This window comes from Oreochromis aureus, linkage group 1 (genome assembly GCF_013358895.1).
Source record: "Oreochromis aureus strain Israel breed Guangdong linkage group 1, ZZ_aureus, whole genome shotgun sequence".
NCBI classification, from domain to species: Eukaryota; Metazoa; Chordata; class Actinopteri; order Cichliformes; family Cichlidae; genus Oreochromis; species Oreochromis aureus.
Window position 1 is genome coordinate 27,234,481 of NC_052942.1, and position 23,622 is coordinate 27,258,102.

The 23,622-nt window shown below is 42.0% G+C and overlaps 1 protein-coding gene across 1 annotated transcript in view; it reads left to right on the plus strand.

Annotated features, from left to right (window-relative positions):
• Positions 1–925: 925 nt before the first annotated feature.
• The window catches only part of galnt2 (UDP-N-acetyl-alpha-D-galactosamine:polypeptide N-acetylgalactosaminyltransferase 2), an 83,844-nt gene continuing 61,147 nt past the window's right edge, over positions 926–23,622 (plus strand). Inside the window, exon 1 of the mRNA XM_031730907.2 lies at positions 926–2,614. Within this exon, the coding sequence (XP_031586767.1) occupies positions 2,519–2,614 (96 nt within the window). The 5' untranslated portion in view covers positions 926–2,518. The remainder of the gene's footprint in view (positions 2,615–23,622) is intronic.

A 23,622-nucleotide genomic window follows, 5' to 3' on the forward strand; every position in this document is an offset into this window, starting at 1 on the left:
TTTTGCTTTTCTTGGACCGAGAAGCATTTTGCTCTCCAGTCAAAATCTCATTTTGTCACCATTAAAATGAAAAATGTCAGAGGCAGATTGAACCATGCAGCACATGAGCTAGACCTTTTAGTTTAGCCAGGGGTGTTCCAGCTGAGCTTGATGTCAGAGAGAGTTGGTCTGAGTGCTGCAGACCATAGAAAAATCTATTTCAACTGTGTTTTCAAAATGTTAACAATTTTAGGCAGGACAAATGTTTCCTTTTCTTTGTGTCTGAAAGTTTTGCAGTTTTATGGATTTCTGCTGCTTAAAGCCTCTGAAAGCGTTTTACTGTGAGCAAAGGAGTCTAAGCGCACGATTTTTTTCCATCATTGTCACGTTTTTCACTGCTCTTCTCATTAGTCTCAAGATACTGGGGAAAGGTGATGACATACTACACGTTTGAGGAATTTTAAAGGGAACGTATAATACTCATTTCCAGATCCATATTCTTGTTGTTGGACTCTACTAAAGCAGCTTTGCATGCCTCACAAAACCCTTATTTTTCTTGCGTTTCTTGGTGCAGCCTCTAAGAAGAGCTTGTGAATGAGGCATGTTGTATAAAGTGCTCTGAGTGCTCAAGTAGATTAGAAAAGTGCAATATGGGAACCAATACATTTACCATTTAAGAATATCTGACATGCAAAAAAGGAAAATATAAAAGATTGAAATTGTTCTTCCTATTTAAGAAAGACCATACTGAAAATCATACTGTGACGTGCTTGCAAAATAATGAGACGGATGAATGGATGCATGAGTGGATGGATGAGGTCAAGTTCCTCTAGGACACATGCACATGCATTAGCTGCACAATAGAATAGAATAGAATAGAACAGAATAGAATAGAATAGAATTCAACTTTATTGTCATTGCACATGCACAGGTACAGGGCAACGAAATGCAGTTTGCATACCTCCGCTCCTTAAACGAGGAAGAAAAGAAACTAGTCTTTCCTGCTTTTTCGGCCCTTGCAGGGGAAAAAAAGAAAGAAACTCTGGCTAATACAGGAGACAAGATTGATCAGGTTTTTCAATGAAACCAGTTAAGCATGATTTATCTTTTGTCACTGAATGCATGGATGATCTGTTAGTTAGTCACTTTATGAATGCAGACAGGCGTCTGAGGTTTCCATGGACATGTTTATATTTATAGTACGTGTCCTTTGAGAAGCAGCCAAGCCACTATGAGCACTGATTACCGATTTAAAAGAACCGATAAGATGTTTTCAAACACCAGATTTCAACTTCAACAGCTTATCCGGGCCAACCAGCTAGATCCAGACTGGTCTGAGCACAGAGGTAAAATACAGCTAACAAGCTTAGAATGACTGTGACTGTCTTTGACGTTCTACTTAAACTGATTAATCTCTTTATTGATTAATCAGTGAATTAATTGACTGTTTGTCTGCAGTTCAAAATCAAAAACCTATTGTTAGACCAAGAGGTGTCAATTATGAACTTTAATGTTCCTGGGAGGATCAAAGGTAGGAAGATCTGAACCACTTCAATATTGTAAAGTGGCTCCACATGTTGAGGAACTCAAGATTTTAGCTTTATTAGGATACAAGTGGGAGAAAAGCAGTAAATAATCACAGTTTAAGTTTACAAAGGGAAGAAGTCTGGCATTTTTATTGGAAAAAATCTTATTAATAATTAATTTTACTGTAAAATAGCTCAGTATTGTTATTTTCTGACCATTCATTAGATTAAATACGAATATGAGTGAGAAATGACACGAAAGGTTCCACTGTGGGATTCATTTTTATGGATTTCACACCAATCTAAAGGAATGGATGCAGCTCCCATTGTTCCTTTGCTGTCCCAGATCTTTTTACTGAAATAAACTTCTTCCGATTTGCAACATCATGGGCAGGAAGAAGACATGGAAAAGAAGTAACTCTTCAAAAAAAAACCTCTGGGCTGTTTAATCCGTCTCTACCTTTAATGGGTCGGTTCATGTCAGGGCAATGAAAGATTTAAACGGGAAGCTTTCGTTTTCAGTTTTTATACCCGCTTTGCAGCAGGGAGGATATCTCTGGCGCCCCTACCGTCTCCTTAGAGCGCATGCGGCTCCACACAGAGTGAAATCACGATGATCACACGTCCTCTCGCACAGCTCCCACAGACACATAACTGAACGTTTACAAGTCATTTCCTACGGGGACTGTCCAGCCCCTGTTTCTCGGTTTCAGTAAGGAACCGGTCGGTACAGCTTGACTCGCTGACGGCTCCGGCCCTCTTCCAGGCCGGTGTTTTGATTGGATTAGAGTCGGTTAGCCTTTGCCCTCTAACCTCGCTGATGTTGGCTTGCTGCTTCCTGCTCGCTCCGCTCCGCCTGATCGACTGACGAAGCCTGCCGAAGCCGCTCGGCGAAGCGCCCTGCACGGACACAGCAGACCGGGACAAGCCGCCGCTCACAGCCGAGAGGAGAGCCGAGCAGGGGGACCCGCGAAGCGCACACACGGGCGGGCGGACGCAAAAACCAGGCAGCCATGCGGAGGAAATCAAGGATATTGTTGTGCTTTGCCGTGCTGTGGGTGCTGGGCATAGCCTACTACTTCTACTCGGGGACAGCGTTGGGTGGAAAGGTAGGATTTCCTTTCCTCGACTGCTTTTTTGTGTCCGTGTGGAGGTTTTCTTCCAGGACAAAGCGAAGATGGAGCGCTGTGATTCGGCGCTGTTGAGCCTCTTTTCTTCCTTTCTGGGGGCTCGGGGGGGTTGCGGCTGCACGATGCAGAGAGGAATTAGATATTTTTAAAAAAAGAAAAAAAAAGGGGAAAAAGGCCTGCTCGTATCAGTGGCGAGGCATTGATTTGGTTGGAGATGAGTGTGGACAAGGGCAGCGGGGTAGCGGGGGCTGGCTGGCTGGCTGGCTCGCTCCCTGTCTGGTCGGCGTGCACAGACCTCCCGCTGTGCCGGGGCTCGGAGCGCGTCTGCACCAGGCAGCCCAGCTCACCACTTCACGGTGCCGGTGCCGGCTGATGTGACAGCGGAATCAAGCATGCAGAGGGGTTGTAATTAATATAAGGCTGCTGGCCTGGCTCGCAGGGCCGGGGGAGGTACTGGTGGTGGTGGGGGTAGCCTATATAGAGCACGTCAGCACAAGCTGCTGCTGCTCCGATAACTAGGCAGAGATCAGGAAGTGTGCAGATTAACGCCGGGTTAAAGCTCTGTGCTGTCAGGAGGAGATTTTTTTTTTTAAAAGCGGCGTCTTTAAAACACATTTCTTCTTCTGATTTTAGACTTTGCCCCCTGTGCTGCACAGATTTCCCCCTGTTAAAACATTTTTACACTGAATTAAGCCGATGCAGCGCGGTCCATCAGCCCTGCGGTGAATCTCCACCTCTTGCCTATCAGAGAGGGTTAAATATTAGAGGTTTGAGATGAAAGGAGATATTAAATATTATGACTTTTCTCGTTTAAAAATCTTAAAAGTTCCTCAAAATTCTCTCTTTTTCACGTCCTGGTCCTGGAATGCTGTCCGGATAAAGTCATTAGATGCTGTGACAGTCCAAACTTTAGCAGATTAATCAATAATGGAAAAACAATAATTAGTGGGAAACAAATATGGGAATTTGCTGCTTTCTCCTTTTCCTAACATATTATAAAAAGCTTGAGTTCTTGACTTGGGCAACAGCATGAAGACATCACCTCTCCAACTGGCCAGATCAGATCTGGTGTTATAGATCGGAAGATTACTTGAGAAATGACCTGCCAGATTAATCAATAGAGAAGATAATTAGTATTGGTATTAATAGAAGCACCTCTCAGTATAAGGCAGTGCAAATTAACAGCCACCCAAACTGCGTCCTCCAAAGTGACCACACAGTTGAATTGGCACACCTCTACACACACTTTGATAAAACCTGAACATTATAACCTCCATTAGAGCAGCTATTAGACTAGATTTTCTATAATAACCTGAAGACATGTAGCTGGCTGTTCTACCGGACAATAAAAGTGAAACATCACAGCTGGTGGTGTGACTCTGTGCATGTTTAGGAGCCATAGATTTCAGTATCTGGCCCATATATGTGAGCAGTACATAATCCAGGTTAAATAACCTCCAGGTGTTCATGAAGAGTAAGGCATGGCACAGCTAAACTTACACCTATCTTCTGAGATAGATGTGAGACACTGTTTTGTCTTGGGAGAGCACCCAGCTCGTGTGTGTGTGTGCGTGTGTGTGTGTACTTGTGTGCTAATGTAAGTCAGTGAATTCTGGTGTGTGTGTGTGTGTGTGTGTGAGGTGTGGTCTGTGGTCTGCATGGGTGGTTGTGTGCACAGTACACTGCCTTTATTACCTCTCCAGGCTGTGTGTGTGAGTATATGTGTGTGAATGTCCTGTGTGTATCCCACCTTTCTCTTGTCTTGTCCTATCTGTCTCTCTGTGTTTGCTTTGCATCAGTCAACCCTAGCAGCACTTTTACTTTTCCATTAGGCTGATAGCTTTCCCTACTCTGTGTGTGTGTTTGTGTGTATTTGAAGTTCTAGAGGGGTCAAAGTGACACTCCACAATAAGCAACTTTCACTAGTGTTGGGTTGCAGGTGGCATTAATATGGATGATGGCCTCCACCTGGTTGGTGTCTTTACACAGAGGGACATTTAATCTGGTTAAACAAACGCGGTGCTGCACAGGTGAAGTGTTGTTTTTTCCATCGCATCTCCCCCCCGTCTCAGTCTGAGAAAGCGGAGGCATTTAATGATCTCTCTCCCCGCTTTGCTGTCATGGAATAAACTCCATAATAAATGGACTCGACGCTTCATCAAGACTCTCCGAAAATGGACTAAATTTCATGGACATGTGCTTTTTTGTAACCAATTGAATAACACATTCATAGATTTTACAGTTACCGGCCGGGGTGCAATAATTCCCCAAATCCACAGTTAGGTTTATTAGTGATTTTTGGGCACCGGTTTCAGTCCATTAGTGGAGGAAAAGATGGAAAAATCCTTTTTCCATAGATATAATCAATTTATTTCAACTCAGGCTCTCCTGATGTCAGCGTTTGGCTTCACAAAAATGATAATGTAGCCACATGTGTAGAGAATTTATCCAAGTTAAACCTTAATATTGTTCATTAACTCTCTATTTTTAAGATCAGGCTTAAAACTTTCCTTTTCAATAAAGCGAATAGTTAAGGTTAGATCAGGTGACCCTAAATCTTCCCTTAGTTACACTGCAATAGACCTAGGCTGCTGGAGGCTTCCCACAATGCAGTGTTTCTTCTTCACTCACCCTTTTTACTCTGTGCATTTATACACCACTTTGCATTTCCACAGTGTGTCTTTTGTCCTGTTGTCCGCCCCTCCCTGGTTCTGCTGGAGAAGAGAGTTCTTCCTCCCCACTGTCCCCAAGTGTTGCTGACGGGGGTGGTGATCGTCTGATGGTTGGGGTTTTCTCTCTGATATTTTTAGGGTTACGGCTTATTTAGGCTCCTCCTGTGAAACTCTGTGTCGCCTGCGATGTAACCTATGTGATCCACGCCATTACAGCATTGTCCTTTTCGGGGCATTTCTATGTGTTAATTACTGTGTAGTCATGTTTTATATGCAGTGCCAGCAACAATATATTAAATAGAAAGCTGGGACTCTCTTGCCTCCTGCGTCCTCGCTCTTTGTTGTGGTCATGTTTTTTTTCTTAGAGAAACACATTTGTCCCTCTGATTTTTGTGAATGTCCCTCGAGGAATTTGCTGACACATGTGAGTCCTTGTACTGGTACTGTAAATATCTTTTCTTATATATGAGGCATTGATTGCTGTTCTCTACTAATCAATTCAAAAACTGCGGTGAAGAAGTATCCGGAAATGCACGGGAAGAATCGACAGTTTCTGGTGAGGTGCACGTGAGGTTAAGGCGTAGAGTTTCAGAGGGTTTTGCAGTTACAGTGTACCTATTGTGTAAATTTACCACAGAGCTGTAAATCCCCAGTTAAGGTTACTTTGCAATATGCAGAGCCTTGAGGTGACGTTTGTTGAGATTTGGTGCCATTAAAATAAAATAAAATAAAATAGAAGAATTGAACTGGGCTTTACAAATGTATACAAAAAATTAGTTACATTATATGTACATCAATGGCACTGATATTTTAGTTTCAAATATCATACAGTACACAGCTATCATGACACCTCTAACTTGACATATCTCTTCAGTATTATAGCTTTAATCAGACTAGCATGCTGTAACCCGGAGCCAGCAGCTTCTCATGGTTAAATAAACAAAAGCTAGATGGACGGATTGCTAATTAGCATATGATTTTAATGCATTCACCTAATGCTATTATTCAGCCTATATTTGCTGAAAGGCTGTTTACACCAATACAGAACAGACCCTGTGTTAAACTGTGTGTATAACTATAAAGTAGTGCCCCTGAAGGCTGCAGCAATCAAGCCTTCCCCTCATTTCTCCGCCATGGCCATAAAACACTTGTTCTGGTTGGTGTTTGAGTAGACTCATGCAGGGAGTGGCTAAACCTGTATGTCAACTCTTTGTGACGTAAGAAGAGACTAATGGAGGTGGCAGCAAATTGCTAACAAGACCATGGATGTTTTCTTAGCTGTGATTTTGGAAATTTGTAACTGCTCTTATTAACTTTCAGGATCATATCATTCTTTTTTGCGTGTGAAGTGTGTTTAAAAACACATAAAATGCTTAATAATTATGATCAGAGAGCCCAAAGTGCTGATTGCAAAGTCTTGCCAATTAACCTGCAATCGCTTTATAAAATGTCACAGTGACTTCCTCGGTACCTGCTGGTGTTTCTTTGGGTCACGTTTTTAATTAAATTGAGATAAGGGCAACCGGCAGATGTCGATGCAGTGTTGAGCGGTGCAACGTGAGACTTCAGAGCAACCTTTCTAGCTCACAAAAACACAAGATATTTATATGCATCTCACCACCCCCTCTTATTTGTAACACATACTGCTTGCATCCAACAAGCTACACGTTATTGTGTTATTGGTGCTCACAAGCACCTTGAGGTGAATTCAGCATCCTGCCAGCATGAAGAGTAGGACTCGGACTATCATGGCAACTAATTCAAATGCCCACTCTTGAATAATCTGAAAGACGGCGTCTCTGCCAGAGGAATTAGTTCAGCTGGCTTTTTCAGCTCTGTCATGATACTGTGGTGTAGATCAAAGCTCTTGGCAAATAGCATTTCCTTTATTATCAGCTGAAAAGTCCCGTATTTGGAAGAATGTGTCTCTTGTCAGCTCGTGTATGCCAGTTTAAAGACTTTCTGAGCACAGTATCAGTGCCTGTAAGCCAATATCACGGTGTTGGAAGCAAAAATTAATGTGGTCATCTCTGACAAATTGCTTGCACGCATTATTTGATAGAGCAAAAAGAAAGGAAAAAAAAAAAAGCCCCCTGAAATTTCACAATGTTCCAAGAGAAAAACCTTTGCACAAAATGTGCCTGTTGTTTTTTTGATCCAAGATATTGAGGTCCAGCCGTGGGAACATTGATTTTTCTTTTAATATTCAGCCATTAGCAATTCTGCTGGTATTGAGCAGAGTTGTTTGAAGGGAGAGAGGGAAAAACTCGGCGTCATCACAGCTGATTATTATGTCTGAGGCACAGAGTAGACAGGAAAAAAGGGGCGTGCATGTGATTCAGGTGTGCACAAACTCCACTTCTAGGTGTCTGACGTCTTCGTTTTGCAGTCTGTAATCAACACGTCAGAAACATGTCAGCACTGAGGAGCTGACAGGAAGCTGCTGTGTGCTACCCTCCCATGAACGTTGTACAACCTCATTTGTACTTTAAAAGCATTATCCTGTCATTTCTGGAAAAGTGTAGTAATTTGTGTTATCAGCCTCCTACAGTTGGAAATGTAAAAAAGAAAATCAGCTTTTTCTGTGATAATAACTGTGAAATCTCTCTTATCCTAGTTTGTAGCATAGCGGGTACTCTCTTTTCTTTTCCCATACTCACTCACTACAGTATGTACTACGGCGGGGAACTTCAGGAGTCTCCTAGCAGCTGGATGTGGTACAAACCCTCATATCTGTGAGCGCATTGTTGCACACAGGAGGATAATGTTGCAAACACGAGCCTGCTGCCTCACCAGGATACCCCATTAAAGTCTTCTCTGTTGGACAGACCTAAGAAGGTTTTTCTTTCTGCCAGCTCTCGAGGAGCCAGCTTCTTACCGAGTCTTGTTTTCCTGCTAATCAGTGGGGTGCGAGCAAAGCTAAATGGCTGATAGAGGAGGGTGGCACCGCACTGCAGGAAAAAGCAGCAAACGCAGGCTTTATTAAGGAAGTTATTATCTGTTGGAGAAAAGCTCCAGACAGACGGTAATTGGATTTATCAAAGAGTTGTTCTTAAGATGAAGTCTGTGACCCGCACCTATCGAAACGGTTCAACCTGTGTGTCTTAAATTAGTGACAGAACAGGGGAAAAGCAGAAGAGGGACTGTGTGGGAGCAAATCACAAACACATGCTGTAAACAGTAATGCCAGATTCATTCATCCGCACATCCACACAGTTGCTATGGAGCTCTGTTTTTACCCAAAGGTGCATCGGGCCTTGAGATTTGCAGGTAGCCTTTTGGAATGAGTTATTCCTCCAGCGAACCTAAATGAATTAGCTCAGCGGGGATCGCGGCTGACTGAAAGTTGCAGTCTCTGTTATCTGCAGCTGTAGGCGTTCAGCCTCTGCCTGCCTGTGCCTGTTTCAAACTTCGGCTTTATCAATGCGTCTGTCTCTCATCGAGGGTAAGCTTTGCTTCACTCGCTCTGAGCGCTTTGTTGTTTTTAAAGCAGAAAACGCTAGAAAAAAAATGGAGAAGAGGCAAATCGCGCTTTCGGCGAGGGCGAAGATGGCGATGATGTTGGATCGCACTTGTGTTTTGTCTTCATATGCAGATGAAAGACGCTGACCTCTGCTCCGCTGCACACGAGCCCGCACCGTCTGCTGAAGACACAACACTGTTCGCACACGTAAACAGACCAGCATCTGTAACATAAGATTTAGTGAAATCAGCGTGCACACGCACACACACTGCGTCCCTCATAATAATGATAACGTGTTGGAGTTCCTGCTGCTTTATATAACTGCAATACAATCATCTAGCTTAAAGACCTGTGGCTTTAAAACCACTTGAGGCAGCTCGATATTTTTATAATGCCAAAATACAATGTAATTTCAGCCAGCATGCAGATCTGTTGTTGCTAACTAACTAAATGCAGTTCCATAGAGCAATCGATAAAAGGCTTAAATTAAGCCGGGAATCCCTGGGTACCGAATGCTTTTCAGATATACGGTTTTTGTTTGAAGTATTGACCGAGTGAGCTCTCTTTTTAAATAATGATCACTTCTGACAGGTGCTCAAGTGATTCGGGGTGGAAATAGAAACACCAAAGAAGAAGTTGTGTCACTACTGTTTTTTGTTGGTTTATTTTCCGAGGGAACAGTCAAATACAAACACTCTTTGAACCAAAGCGGTTTTAAAATCACGTTAAGCTTACACGTTTAGAGTCTCAGGAGAGAAAGTGTTGCTGTAGCGGAACATCCACAGATACAAGGATGTGAAAATGTATTTGCCCTCTTCCTGATTTCTTAGTGTTGTTACTTTTTTTTTTTGTATATTTGTCATGTTACTTACATGTTTCTGAGCAAACAAATGCTAATAGTGGTCAAAGATAACTTGAGTAAATACAGTGTATTTCAGTGCAGGTTTTAAATGATGATTTCATTTATTAAGGGGAAAAAGCTATCCATACCTACCTGTCCCAAGAACGTTAGATTCACTCCCCGAGAGCTCATTGATGCATCCAGGAGGTCACAAACAGAACCCAGAATAACATTTAAAGAACTGCAGGCCTCACTCGCCACTGTTATGGTCAGAGTTCACCACTGAACAATAAAAAAGAGAGAGAGAGAGAACACAAAGGCTTGTCTTACATTTGCCCAAAAACACTTCAAACAAAATGAAGTTTGGTTGAGATGCTTTGGCATGACCTTAAGCAGGCCGTTCATTCTCAAACCCTCCAGTGTGGCTGAATTAAAAGAATTCTGCAAAGACGAGTGGGCCAAAATTCTCCACAGTGATGTGAAAAACTCGTTGCCAGCATTCACAAACGCTTGACTGCAGTCGTTGCTGCCAATGGTAGCACAATCGGTTATTAAGTTTAGGAGGCAATTATCTTTTCACACAGGGCCAGGGAGGTTTGCATATTTTTTTCCCCCCTTAATAGATGAAATCATAATTTTAAAAACTGCATTTTATATTTAACTGGGTTATTTTCATCTAATATGAAAATTAGTTAGATCTCAAACCTTTGAGCTGTGCAGTACACCGTGGTGGCATCTCACTGTGCTTGTAGGCAAATTTTTGCAAATCTGAGGTTTGCATTGCAACACGAGGATCCAGAAACTCTGTTTGAAACCAGCCATAGTTGATCAAAAACAGAGATGATTTAGCTCCAGCATAAACGGGCATAGTTGTAGATAGTTGTGCATTGATTGTACGGAGAGCTTTGTGGACTGTTGCATGCATACTATATCTGTTTAGTGCCATCTGGGCCACTGTCAAAAATCTGTGGAACAACCAGTTTGTAGGCTACTCGGCGAGCAATGGAGTAGAGCAAAGTTATAACACACAAAGAGCTGTGGTGAAACTCGGTGTATAAAAACAATGAAAACTGTCCACTGTAGCTACTCTGTGCTTTCCATGATGTTTTTAGGATCTCAGATGTTCTTTCACGCTTCACCCTCTGCTCTCACTGCCTTTCCTGTTCCGGCCCACTCTTCAGCCAATCAGCATTTGACCCACGCATCCACACTGAGCTAAGTGCTGCTGATTCTTTGAAGAACTGAACACAAGCACCCCTGTATTCCTTCACCCTGTGTAGCTACGTACCTACACAAGCAGACACCATGAATCCAGCATAACACATCAAATGTTTCCAGAAACACATTTCGGTGTGACCGTATGGCACCACTGTGGGTCCTGAGTTTGAACCTGGGCCATTCTGGGTGGAGTTTGCATGCTCTCCTCAGGAAATCTGGTTTCTCTCTCCATTGAAAAAACACATTAGATTAATGTTCCCCATTTTGGAGCAGGAAAAATGTGATTTGAAGTTAAACTTCCTGTTTAAATAAAGGGAAAACTACTTTTCTAATGAGGTGGAAAATTTGTAAATAATAAGGTACTCCATTTGAGCCAGCAATGAAATTTAGGAACAGGCAGCCCTCTTCAAGCAATTGTCCAATCAGGTGAAACTGCCTGTTTGTGTGTGTAGATGATGGAGAGCACTAGATAGCATCACAACAGATGCTATCTAGTGGCACACCTGTGAAGTGTTGAATGATGGGAAACATCCTTGTCCAAAAATAGGCGGATACACCTATCACGGCTGTTTTATCTCGCCTATTTATCCTTAAATGATAAGTATAAAACATGCCACAGAAAGGAGTGAGCAGCTGGACTTTTAGTTGAGCCTCATTGACTGTACCAGGTCCACTGTCTGTATTATTTTGTCACTTCTTAGAAGCTCTATTAGTTACTAGACTGGAGTTTACATTAGCTGCTGCTCATTAAACACAGTTAAAAAAAACTGCGCCTCCCTTAGATAAATACTCAAAGTCTGACAAACACACAAAGCTCCCAACAGCTTTCTTCGGAAACTTCTCCTCATAAACCGTTTGCAGCATTCACCACAGCAACAGTTGCTCTTCTGTCAAACTCTTCCGTTGTCCCATAAATGCCCACGGCTGTGTTTATGTTTATTTCCTACAGTACGCTACATTTACCGTCTGACAGTTTATTTGTGTGTCTGATTTCTGATTGTGTAATTCCACTCAAATATTTCAGAATCATATTGCTGAAGCATTCAGTAAGATTTCAACTTACCGATCGCTGTTGACTGCCAGTTATACATGGAGTCAAGTAAACTGTGGTTTTCATTTCCCAAAAGCCCCGAGCCAGCATAAATTATTATTTGAAGTTGCACATGTGCCGCGTGAGAATGGAAACTCCTGATAGGCGTAGCATTCGTAGAGAACGAGCTTAAATCCTTCCCAAAGGACAAAGAAAAGGGAGTGATTATGGAGAGATGGAAGAAGAAGTCTGATGATACAAGTGGAAAAGCAGCTTTTATTTTATCCCACTCAGAAGGGGTTAGTCATGACGTGTAATGTCTGAAAGCCTGACTAAAGACTGCAGGGAATAGCCAGACAGTTGTGGAGATACAAGGAGAAAAAGTGATGGCCATCAAAAAAGTAAAAAAGCTTTCTTAACAGCACTGCAGTGGCAAAACAGTTTATATCTGTCGATTTTAAGTGGTTATTCATCTGTTGGCAGATAGCTTTATTACAACCTGATCTGTGGCTTAAGGTCTGTTTTCATCTTTTTGTATTGCCCCCCTCGGTGATTAGTAGGGTCCTGTGGTTCAGCACAACAGCATGTTGCATCTGCGAGTGTGCTCCAAAACTGGATTGTTTTCTCCTTATGATGATTTTCTTTTCGCTGGCAGACAACGAGCTTTTACGGAAAAGTTGAAAGGAATGAAGATATCCATTGTTCGGGGGACCAGCTCTGAGACGAGAGCTTTTCAAAGAGCTGGTTTTTATTTGAACATCAAGAGAAAAGAGAGCAGCCCCACCCCCACCCCCCTTTTATTCAGTATGTCACAGAGAGATTGTAGCTGCGTCACAACATTGACGTTGATGTTTTCAGAACCGCGAGTCTTTAATGTGGAATCCGGTTATCTGGCTATGCTATCCAAACAGGCCTGATGTGGAGCTCAGATGGTCATGGCATTTAGCCTTTGCCCATATTTTTGTGGCAGAGATATTCAAATATATGTTACAGGTATTACATAAATGGAAATGTAACAAAATCAAAACCCTTTATGGGATTTTAGCTGCTGCACTGGACTGTAATAATGTTTTAATGATGCTCCGTGTTTATATTTTTGCATAAATTTGCAGAGTAAACGATCAGGCGTATGGACTCGGATCATCTGTAAGCTTTCTGATGTTTCTGTTTTAATGTAGCTGCTCTTTAATCCTGTTGAATTAAATGCCTTCTTTTCCTGGATTCAAACTGAGACGCTGCCCGAGTGAAGCGCGCTACCGTTTCTTTTTGACATGTTTAGTTTGACTTCTCAACCTGTAATTGCCTTTTTAAGAGTAAAGAACTTCAGTCTATGATCTTATCCATAAATTCATTCATGTATGCATCTCTGACATATTTAAAAATTGAAGTAAATAGAAGAAAAACTGTGTTCTCATCAGGGAAGTGTGTGTCAGGTTTGTAGATTAGATTTTAGTTCTGCTTGTTTTTTGGGGGGGGGTTGCTTTGATTTTGGCTGTTAGTTTCTGTCTATTACAAATCAAATTTTAAATGCAACCCAGGCTGGATTGAAATACAGGCAAACTTTTATTGTAGTCACCCAGCTCTTCCTCATCTGTAAGCGTTTACAGTAGATGTGTGTGGTTTGAGGTCTGTCACATTTGGGTGACAGGATCCCGATGCTGCCATTGTTTGTCAGCCTCAGCCCCAAATGAGCTGCAGGCAACTTTTTTTTTTTCAAATATTTGGGGAACATCTGGAAAACTAATATCACAGTTATTATAATAGTAAATTAAGTTTGTTGTAAAGACTGCTGACATGGAGATTAAAAGTCCAATTTGATGCAAGAAATATTGTCTCCAATTTACATCAGATGTTTTTTATGCCGTTAATTAATAATAATGCAAAAATGTAATATTGCCCAATGATGTGTTGACCTCAGTGAAACAAAGAGAAGCGGTGAGATAGAGTCTGTGGGTAGCTGTGGTTTATCATGAAGAGGGGCCTCATGGTGGGGTCAAAAGTGGGACTGACTACGCAGGGCCTCATTGGTGGGTGGGGCCATTGCAGGCCTGGAATGAAAAGTTTGTTTTTATTTACATTTTCTTAATATTTATATTTCCCAGTAATTATTGAGAAATAAACCGTCTAAATAAATCAGCTGAGCGTCTGAACTTTGATCCCAAAAACTAGTGAAGGCGGTCTGATGGTACTTTCACCCCTTACAAACAATGCACAATGGTTTAGTCTACCTAGATGATGAGTCATGTAAGTGACTTTTAATGTGCACCTCATCATAAAGGGAAGACAGAAAGGCGACTGAGAGAAAGCAAACTGGGATGTCAGCTGTTAACAACTGCTTTCAAAAGCAAGAGGAGAAAACCACAATTGACACATTAAGAATGGTTTAGCTATCAGCAGTTTAAAGGAAGTGAGCCAATGAGGATGTGGCACTTTATCTATCACAATCAATAGCACAGCTTTACACTGTGACCCTGTTACAAGCAGCAAATATTTTAAGTGAAGCAGCAAGTCACTCTCCGGATCATGTGACACGAGGTGAGCTGATATTACAGTAAACAAAAGTTAGTCCAAGCAGTTGTTTGTACTAGAAGATAAACTGAAATTATAGCAACACTAACATAAAGTTGCTTTAATCTTTTTTGCATATTGGACTAGTGAGGCTGTGGGCATTTTGAGGAAGCCGATGCAGTAAAAATAATGTAGAAAGTCACCTAAATGGCAATAATGACAGCCAACACGCCAACATACCTGTGCACACTCTAGCTGTCATTTTCAGGTATTACTAATCTATCTATCCATTTCCTGCTCCTTTCCTTGGGTTGGATTTCCGGAGGCAGCAGTCTTAGTAGGGAAACCCAGATCTCCCTCGCTCTGGGAACCTCCTCCAGCTCTTCCGGGGCGGGGACACTGAAGGATATCCAAGCCAGCCAAGAGATATAATCTCATGTGTGTTCTGGGTGTGCCCTGGGCCTCTTCCCAGTAGGACAAGCCCAGACTCCATCATTCAGGAGATGGCCAAACCACCCCACCTTGCTCTTTTTGATGTGGAGGAGTAGCAGCTCTACTCTGAGTCTCTGTCCTCATTCTTTAAGTGCTACCCCGAGCTCATTACCACAGAGTAAGAAAGTGACACTTTCACTTTCATGCTTGGATCTTTCTTTACGACTACAGATCGGTACGACACCCACATCGCTGCTGATCCTGCGCAAATCTGTCTGTCAGTCTCCCGCTCCACTCTCCCCTCAGTCGTGAACAAGACCTCCATGGAGATTTCTGCACTTGGTGCAGCACCTCATCTTAGACTCGGGAGTGCATACTCCACCCTTTTCTACCTGCAAACCATGGCCTCAGAGTTGGAGGTGCTAACTGACACTTTACCACCCCAGTGAGAGCTGGAGATCACCATGTGATGGTGCCAAAAAGAACCACATCATTGGCAAAAAGCAGAGATGAGATCCTGAGGCCATTAAAGAGGACACCCTCCACCATCGGGCCAAGCCTTAAAAACACATTACTAAATCATTGATTATATCCATAAGAACATTAGACCACAGTATATGATATCTCTAAGTTTTGGGTTCAGTAACATCCCAACAACACTAGAAAAACGGTCTGTTATCATAAACTTAATACAATTAATGCATTTTTAATATACTCTTAACACATTATTTTCATTTATTATGGAATACACTGATGAGCTGGTTTACCTCTGATGTGCTGTAGCTCCAAAAAGCCTGAAACCACGTTAGGCTGCTAATGTCAATCCTGTATCCTTCACCCCTGTAGAAGTCTGTCTTTCTAGCAGTTAGTGAGCAAGAAGATGTGATTGAGTCTGATGGAAGTGAAAAGACGAAGGAAAATGAAGGATCTCCTGAGGGTGATGGGAAAGAAGACTTTTATTCAGTGCACCGTGTGAACACTTTATTACGAGCTGCTCTAACAAACCTTGCAGGTTGTTGTATACAGATGTCAGCACAATTGTTTCTTCATTAAAAAAAAGAAAGAAAGAAGGGACCAAGACCCCCGATGGTGAATACCTTGAAGAGCAGAGAGGCTCCTCCTGCGCTGAAACTGATTTTTGAAATGGACCGAGTGTCCAAATAATGTCTGGCCACCTGCCAAAGTGGTGGGTAGAGAGATTTTTTATAACAGTGCTTTGTAGGAGGTGTTAATTTCTCACTCTGCATCACATTATGGCCATTTAATAATCAACTGGCATTTGTTTTAGCTGTACTCACTTAAAATATTGTTCTCTTAAAAGTGCTCATGATGCACTCTGGCCCTCAGATGTTGCATTAATTGATTTTTCTTGTTTTAATCTGCATTTTATTTATGCTTTTACTCTCTTACTGGTGTCTTCAGTTTTAGGGTCTTTACCTTTACACTGTAAAGCACCTTGAGGCGACTGTGATTTGGTGCTATATGAAAAAAATTGAACTGAAAAGATATGTTTGAATGAATGAGGCTTTCTTTCGTGTTGCACACGGGGAAGAAAATGCAGACATGACCGGTTTCCTAACTGTGGATGAGAATAGGGTGCAGCTGCTTGTGCAGCTTGCAGGTAGATTACAGCACTTTGTCAGAAGTGCTGCTGCTGCTGCTTCTCATCACCTCTCCACCCTTGTGGCCCTGTCTGAGAGGCTGAAGTGAACACACTGCTGAACAGAGATGCTTATAAAAAGGATCCGCTGTAAAGTTTGCAATGTTATTGGCCAATAGTAGAAGGTTGTAAAGTGTCTTTTTGCAGTATGTTGAAATGGGCTGCAGGAAGCAGAGGTGCTGACTCGGCTCTACCAGCTCCTTCTCACTGCTCTTAACCAGAATAACAGACGTTAACGACTGTTGGAAAGATTTTTCCTGCTGTCCAAAATTAAATTCCTGTATTTCCATCATGTTAGAATCTAATGCGTTCATATATAAAGAGTCTTAAAGCAGCTTTCGGGCGAAATGACAAGGTTGCGTTAGTAGATGTTTGTTTTTACGATGTATTGCGCAATCTGATTTTTATTTTTTCTTTCATAAAATAATATTACCACTCATCCCTGAAGTTAAGCATCTGTATCTGAACTGGATAACCCAGGCTCCCAAAGTAAAACAGTGAAAAGGGAGCTCAAAATCAGCAAGAATAGGACTTTCCCTTTAAGTGGTTAAAAATCTGAAGTCTGAAAATCACATCATTTAAAAAATAAAAAGCCCACGGAGACAGCGGTGCTAGTCGGGTGTTTAAAAACAGACTGCTACCGTACGGCATGCTCCTCTGGTGATGCATACCTTGGTCGGCGGTCCTGTAAAAATAGCTGTATTTAACATAATGCTGAAGTATGCCTCTGTTTTAACACAAACCCTCAATTTTAACACAAACTCTGTCCAAAGTTCATGCCAGCAGAGGTTTATATGTAACAGCTTCTCCCTCTAGTTCTGCTGACTTAGGACTGTGGAACCTGCGCCAATCGTAACTGTGTGTTCATGCTCAGTGATTCATGGTAGGAAATTCTTTGTTGCTGCAAATAAGCTGCTGTATCCGTCAGTTCCAGTCAGGAATATGAGCATTGCTGGAAAACATTGTAGTTGAGTGGCAAACACTAAACCTGAAGAATCCCCCCCCTTTACAAAAGCAGACGTGTCAGCTTGCACTGAATACATAAAACTGTGTATAATGTGCACAGTAGCATTACTGCCTAGTTCAAGGGGCATACTGTATCAAACGAGGCTAAGTTCGCATTGCTGCATTAATACAGTGCAATGTATAGAATGACACTGTAGTTCTTCAGCTCAGTGTCACACAGTGTTCTCTAATCGTTATCTTTTTAATTGTGGTTCTCAGCTGAAGGACACTTTGCGTCATATCATGACATTTTAAGTTTTTAGCTTTCATTTTATGCCTTTTTTAAAATAAATTTTAATTTTGTCCACCGTGAAGAAATCACTTTTATCCTCTTTCAACTCTTGGTGCTCATTTTAAACTTGTTGAAATAATGAGGTCTGTACATTTTGTAATCCTGTGAAGCAGAAGCTCAGGCTTCAGACTCGTCTAAATGCTTTATTTTTCTTCTCCTCTCTTTGCAGCATGGTATATAGAGGTGATACACTTATTAAGTTTACTTATTAACTTAAGTATATCACCTCGGGACCTATTCATGCAGGCCTAGAGACCAGTCAGTGACTCCCTGCTAACCGCCGCTCATTAGGGAAGATTGTGAATTCCCTAAGTAATTGGCAAGTGATTGCTGGCACCCTTTTGCAACCAGTTTCATCCAGTGACAAACCAATACTGGTCTCCAGCCCTGTGTGTCTGGGGTTTTAGGAGTAAATTTCAATTTGATTGCCAGCAACCAATTTCAACTAATCAGGGAATAAACATTTCTTCCTTGCGTCCGGAGGTTGGTGGGGCGGTTACAGACTAGCCTGTGTGACTGAGACATCAGAATGCAGACCTAAAGGAGGATGGCCTTAATCGAGCTAAAATAGCTCGTTTTAGACAGTGAATAAACTCTGGGGCTCTACAAAAGCCCAGTACAAGATAAATGAAGATTATTTTTAAGTGAATTAATCAAACCTGCTCTATTAGAGTCCAGAATTTAAAAATATGATTGAATGTGGGCTTAAGTGATTGAGAACTTGCTTTAACTAGCTGAAAGTCGTTCGCTGAATCCCACTCATGACTTTTTATATATTTATCTTAAAATTTTATAGGTGAAAATAAATTGAGACCAACCTGCCAAGCTAATTAATTACAGCCATCAATAATGGATTTACTGTAAATCTTCCACAGTTGTCACAGAGGCCTCAGGTAGCTAAAGGAGAGCCAGTAATCAGCAGATTGGTGGTTCAGTCCCTGTCTGCACCAGCTGCCGTGTCGAAGTGTCACTGAGAACTCCAAACTTCCCCCATGTATCGGTCTGTGTCACAGACAATCAATGTATGAATGTGTGAGTGTGGATTGCAGCGTGAAGCTCTTTGAGTGGTGCAAAAGTCTAGACAAGCACTATTGTGATGCCAGTCCATTTACCGTTTATCAGTGTAAACTGACTCTGTGTGTGTGAGAAGGGTGAACTGTGCAGGCTGAGCAATAATGAGAAATACAGAGAGAATTGTTCTTATCACAATTTAGTGGTAATTTGTAATACTTTCAGCAGTCAGTGTTTCCTTTATCCTGTAAATTTGCAGGCTGAGCTTTGAAACATTCTCACAAAGATGTGTGTGTGTGTGTGTGTGTGTGCGTGTGTGTGCGTGTGTGTGCGTGTGTTGTCCTGACTCGGGCCATATTTCACTTTCCCTCCAACAAGCCATATGGGAGAGTATTCATTTCCCTCGGCCTCTAACACCCTCCATTTCTCTCCTTCTCCTTCATTTCTTTTCCCCTCAGGATTATTTGCTCTTTGTGATTCTGCGTTCTCACTCTTATCTGTCCGTGCACATGCTTTCTTTCTCGTGCCATTTGTTTTAGTTTTTTATTTATTTAGTTTGTTTGTTCTTTTGAAGTATGCCAGAATTTCAGTAAGTCACCCTGGGAGTCAATTAGACAGCACGATACAATATTTCAAGCGTGCAGAGACCCACCATAAGCAGGCTTGTGACCCACTTTGGGGCCTTAACCCAGAGCTTTGGAAACCACAGTAACAAAATACCCCGAGCTCTTGAGCCAGCAGGCATTGTGCCTTTTTTTTTTCTTCTGTCTCTCTGTGTGTTTCTGCCTTAAAAGGTTGGTTTGATTTATCTGTGCTTTCAGCTCGGTGGGGGTGGAGCAGACGTGATTATGTCAGACCCCATCAAGAGTGGCTAAGAATAGCTGAAGCCATCTTACACCTTAGCTTAGGTTTAAAATGGATTGTTTAATGCCATCTCGCTCGCATGTTATGAAGCTCTGGAGTGTAACGTCATGTTTGAGACGAGGCCAAATGTGCTGTTAGAGCTGCAGGTAGCTGCCTGGTGCCAAGCTCTGGGAAGCGGTTTGAATACTTGTTTTTCGGGTGGTGTCCTCGTTGAAGCTGCATCTGCGTCGTCCTCTTTCCATGGATACGTGGACTGTTTCCTTCCAGCAGCATCCACCTTTTGTCTGTCAGCTTTGTTTGTTCCTGATACACACGTCTCACCTGTCAGCTATTAACGACACGGCAGATGCGGAGTGAGTGACGTTCGCGAGGGCCAGAGTTCACTGTCCCACCCTGCCAGTGAATGATTCACTCATGGGCACAAGGATCTGCGGCCGTAAAGAGCTGGCAGCAACGTCTGCGTGCACAGATACTGTCAGCTGACTGATTAAAATGTATGAGCACAGCAAAATGGAATTATAGTTTCAAAACTCAAATGGAAGGATTGAGATAAATTGTGGCACCCGAGAATTTTTTTTTCTGGCTTTCTATTGTTGGCAGATCACTGAGGTCTCACACAGCAGCACACTAGAAACGAAATTAAACTTGTTATTCTTCTGCTGTTGGATCCTGGTCTTGAAAGTAAAATGTCTGTACGCTCGCTGGCACTGAATTATTTAACTTGTAGCTGAACTTAGACTGTCGACTCTTCCCGTGTAGATGCAGTACTGTTTTCTCCCACATCTTCGTTCATTCTTGCTAGAAAGGAGCACAGCAAACAACATTACGTGGCTAAATCCAGAATCCTGCCACAGTCTTCAACCTTCCAGGGTCCTGAATAAAAGCTGGGCTAATTCATGTCATAATAAATCGATATATTTGCCACCATACGGCAATCTCTGCTGTGTAAACATGACTGGTTCATATGTTTTTCAGTTTGGATCACCAGTGCGGGTCACGGTAAAGTGTCTGGCTATGCAGATTGAAGTATTTTGCATATACAACCTACGTGCTCCAGTGAAGTGCTTCACAAGTCAACAGCGACTACAGTGATGATTGTATGTGCAGATCAAATGCCGATTGGTTGAAAAGTGGGTTTGCACAGGAAAGAGAACGATAGCAGAGTTCACCATGAAGAGGAAGAGGCGCGAAAAATTCATCAAAGATAAAAACGGGGAGCAAAAGGCAGCACGAGGAGCTCTGTTCTCTCACTTCAGTACAAAGAAGTTTTTTGTCTGTTATGACTTTGGGCAGGAACTGAAAATACGGACCAACAACAGCACAAACATAAAAGGGAAGCCTTTTAAAAAGCCTGCAGGTTGTTTTTTAAATGCATTGCCTCCTGGTGAAACGAACAATAACAAACAACATGTTAGATGATGGTCTGCAAAGCTGCGTGTAGGCTCTGCTTCGAACCGATGCACAACCTCGCTGGCCTATTTAGGTCAAAGAGATGGGACAATTGACAACTCTGCAGTTAAGTAGGACTGCTGACTTCCTATGAGCCTGGCTGCAAGCGTGGCCTCGTCAGAGCTCACCAAATTTTCGTCTAGTCATTAAAGGTGATCGAGCCTTTGCAGGTTGTGCTCCGCGATGGTGAAACTCTCAGATGGGCAAACTCTGTAGCCTGTTTTACATTTCTTCTTAAAACAGATTTTTATTGTGTTTCTTTTCATGACATCTAATGTTTTTATCTACCTCTTGGTATTGTGTGTGCTGGTTAGTAATTGCTGTTTTTAATTCCCTTTTAATATATTCCATTTTTCAAACTTTTTTTGTAGCATTTTAGCTTTGTTTGGAAAAGTGCTATATGAATACAAATCAAGGAAAGGTAAAATGTGATGTAATGGGTGCGATCGGCTTGTTTGGTGTGGTTGTTTCTTTCGGTGACTTTTCTGCTTCCAGCATTTTTCCAATCAACTGGAAGAGAGCGGATCAATCCAAAGAAGTAAACTCCACTGCCAGCTAGTATTTTTGGGTCCAAAATTGAAGAGCAGCGCAGGCACACCACGCACACACATAAATGCCGGCTAAGGCATCGACTGTTTGCGTAGGCGACTTTGTAGGATCTATAGAGCCAACACGGAAGAATAAATGAAGCTTGACAGGATTCTTTGACTTCTATTTTATAATGTCTTTGCTGATGATCAGTTGATGGTGAGGTGGTTTTAGGGTTGTTGAGCAAAGCCTTGATTAGTTTTGTTGGTCATGCTGAGAGTTATTGTCATAACCCCGTCGCTGTTATAAATGAGACTTTTGAAATGTAATCTCTTTACGAGTTGTGAAACTTTCTGGAGGTTTGGTTGTATTGTTAGATAGTTTACATTTCAAATATCAATTTATATGATCTTTAAAAAAGAAAACTCAGCTCAAGGGCAGTGTTAAGCTGTTTAACCTATTTACACACATAAGAAGTCCTCGGGCAAATTTTCATCATAACTGAACCAAAGTGTGAACAATACATTCTCAAAGCAGAACAACCCCCAAAACCTCCATAGCAGGTCATATAAACGGTTTGATAAATGTCTGTAATAAGTCACAGTCCGGTTACTAAAACTATAGCTCATCAGTCAAAATGAGACACATAAATGTCCTCGGGGAGAGCCGCACGATGAGAGCAGCAATTTGTTTAAAAGAAGGGGAAAAAAAAGTTTGTGTGTGCCAGAAAAAGCTACAGAACAAGAGCTGGGTGTGTAATTAGCCTTCATTAAAGGCCTTACATCTGTTCCCCTTCTGTAACTCCAGCCTGTTGAACTTGTCGGTAAAGTTTTACGGTAACACAAGCCGGAGCTGGTGTCACCATCCTGCCGCGTTTAGGACTCGCACAGAAACATGACACGCACACATCAAAGAGGGCACATCAGGGCTACATGTGTCAGTGACACAGAAAGAAGAAGAAGAAGGAGAAGGAGAAGAAGAAGGAGAAGGAGAAGAAGAAGACTCACATTATACACGAAAACTAGAACAGACACAAGGAATGGGGCGGCATGATTACACACTTTACAAGGAAGTTTCACCAACAATTTCATTTTACATTAACTATACCGAGGGTTTTACTGGTTAATGGCACAGATTTATAAACTCACCAGTTACGTTTTTCAACAGTTACACCTGTTTGAGTACCTATTAATGGAAGTAAATCACAGGGCAGCAATTTGGGTCAACACAACCTCCTGAGGTTCAGACCGAGCATGAAAATTGGGAATAAGTGTGATTTAAGTGATTTTGAGCATGGTGTGGCTGTTGGTGGAAGATGGGCAAGTCTGAGTATTTTACTGGCATTTTCTCACAAAATCATCTATTAGATGAACTATAGCAGTTTACTGGGTCAAAATGCTTTATTGATGTCAGAGTAAAAGGGCAAGACTGCTTTGAGGTGATAGAAAGGTGACAGTAAATCAGATAACCACTCATTACTAACAGACAACATGTCAAACCTTGAAGCAGATGGCCTACAACCACAGAAGACCACATCAGGTTTCAGGAGACTGAGGCTAGAGATGATGTGCAGCCCACAAATCTGCAGGAATAGTGTGAGGCTGTCACGTCAATATGGGCTAAAATCTCAGAGGACTCTTTCCAGCACCAAGTTGAATCACGAAGAGTTTAGCATCACAGATGAGCGGAAGATGGTACAGATTCAAGTTGTGTTAATAGACAAAAATCATACATCCAATAAGAGCTTTTAAGTCTTCTGCCTAAAAGGAGCATCTTAACTTCAATTAATACATCAATGTAAGAGAAAACCTGCTTTAAAAAGCTGATCACTGAGTATAGGAAGTAATAGAACATACAGAGGGCAAAGAGTAATGTGCACACTTCTATGCTCGCAGTAGATGTGGCAGCATAACCTTACAGAGGGAACTGATGTTGCTTTACTTTGTCCTCAGCATGCACACTGAACAACATACACACACTCTTTATGTGCCGCTGTTTCTAACATCCATATGTA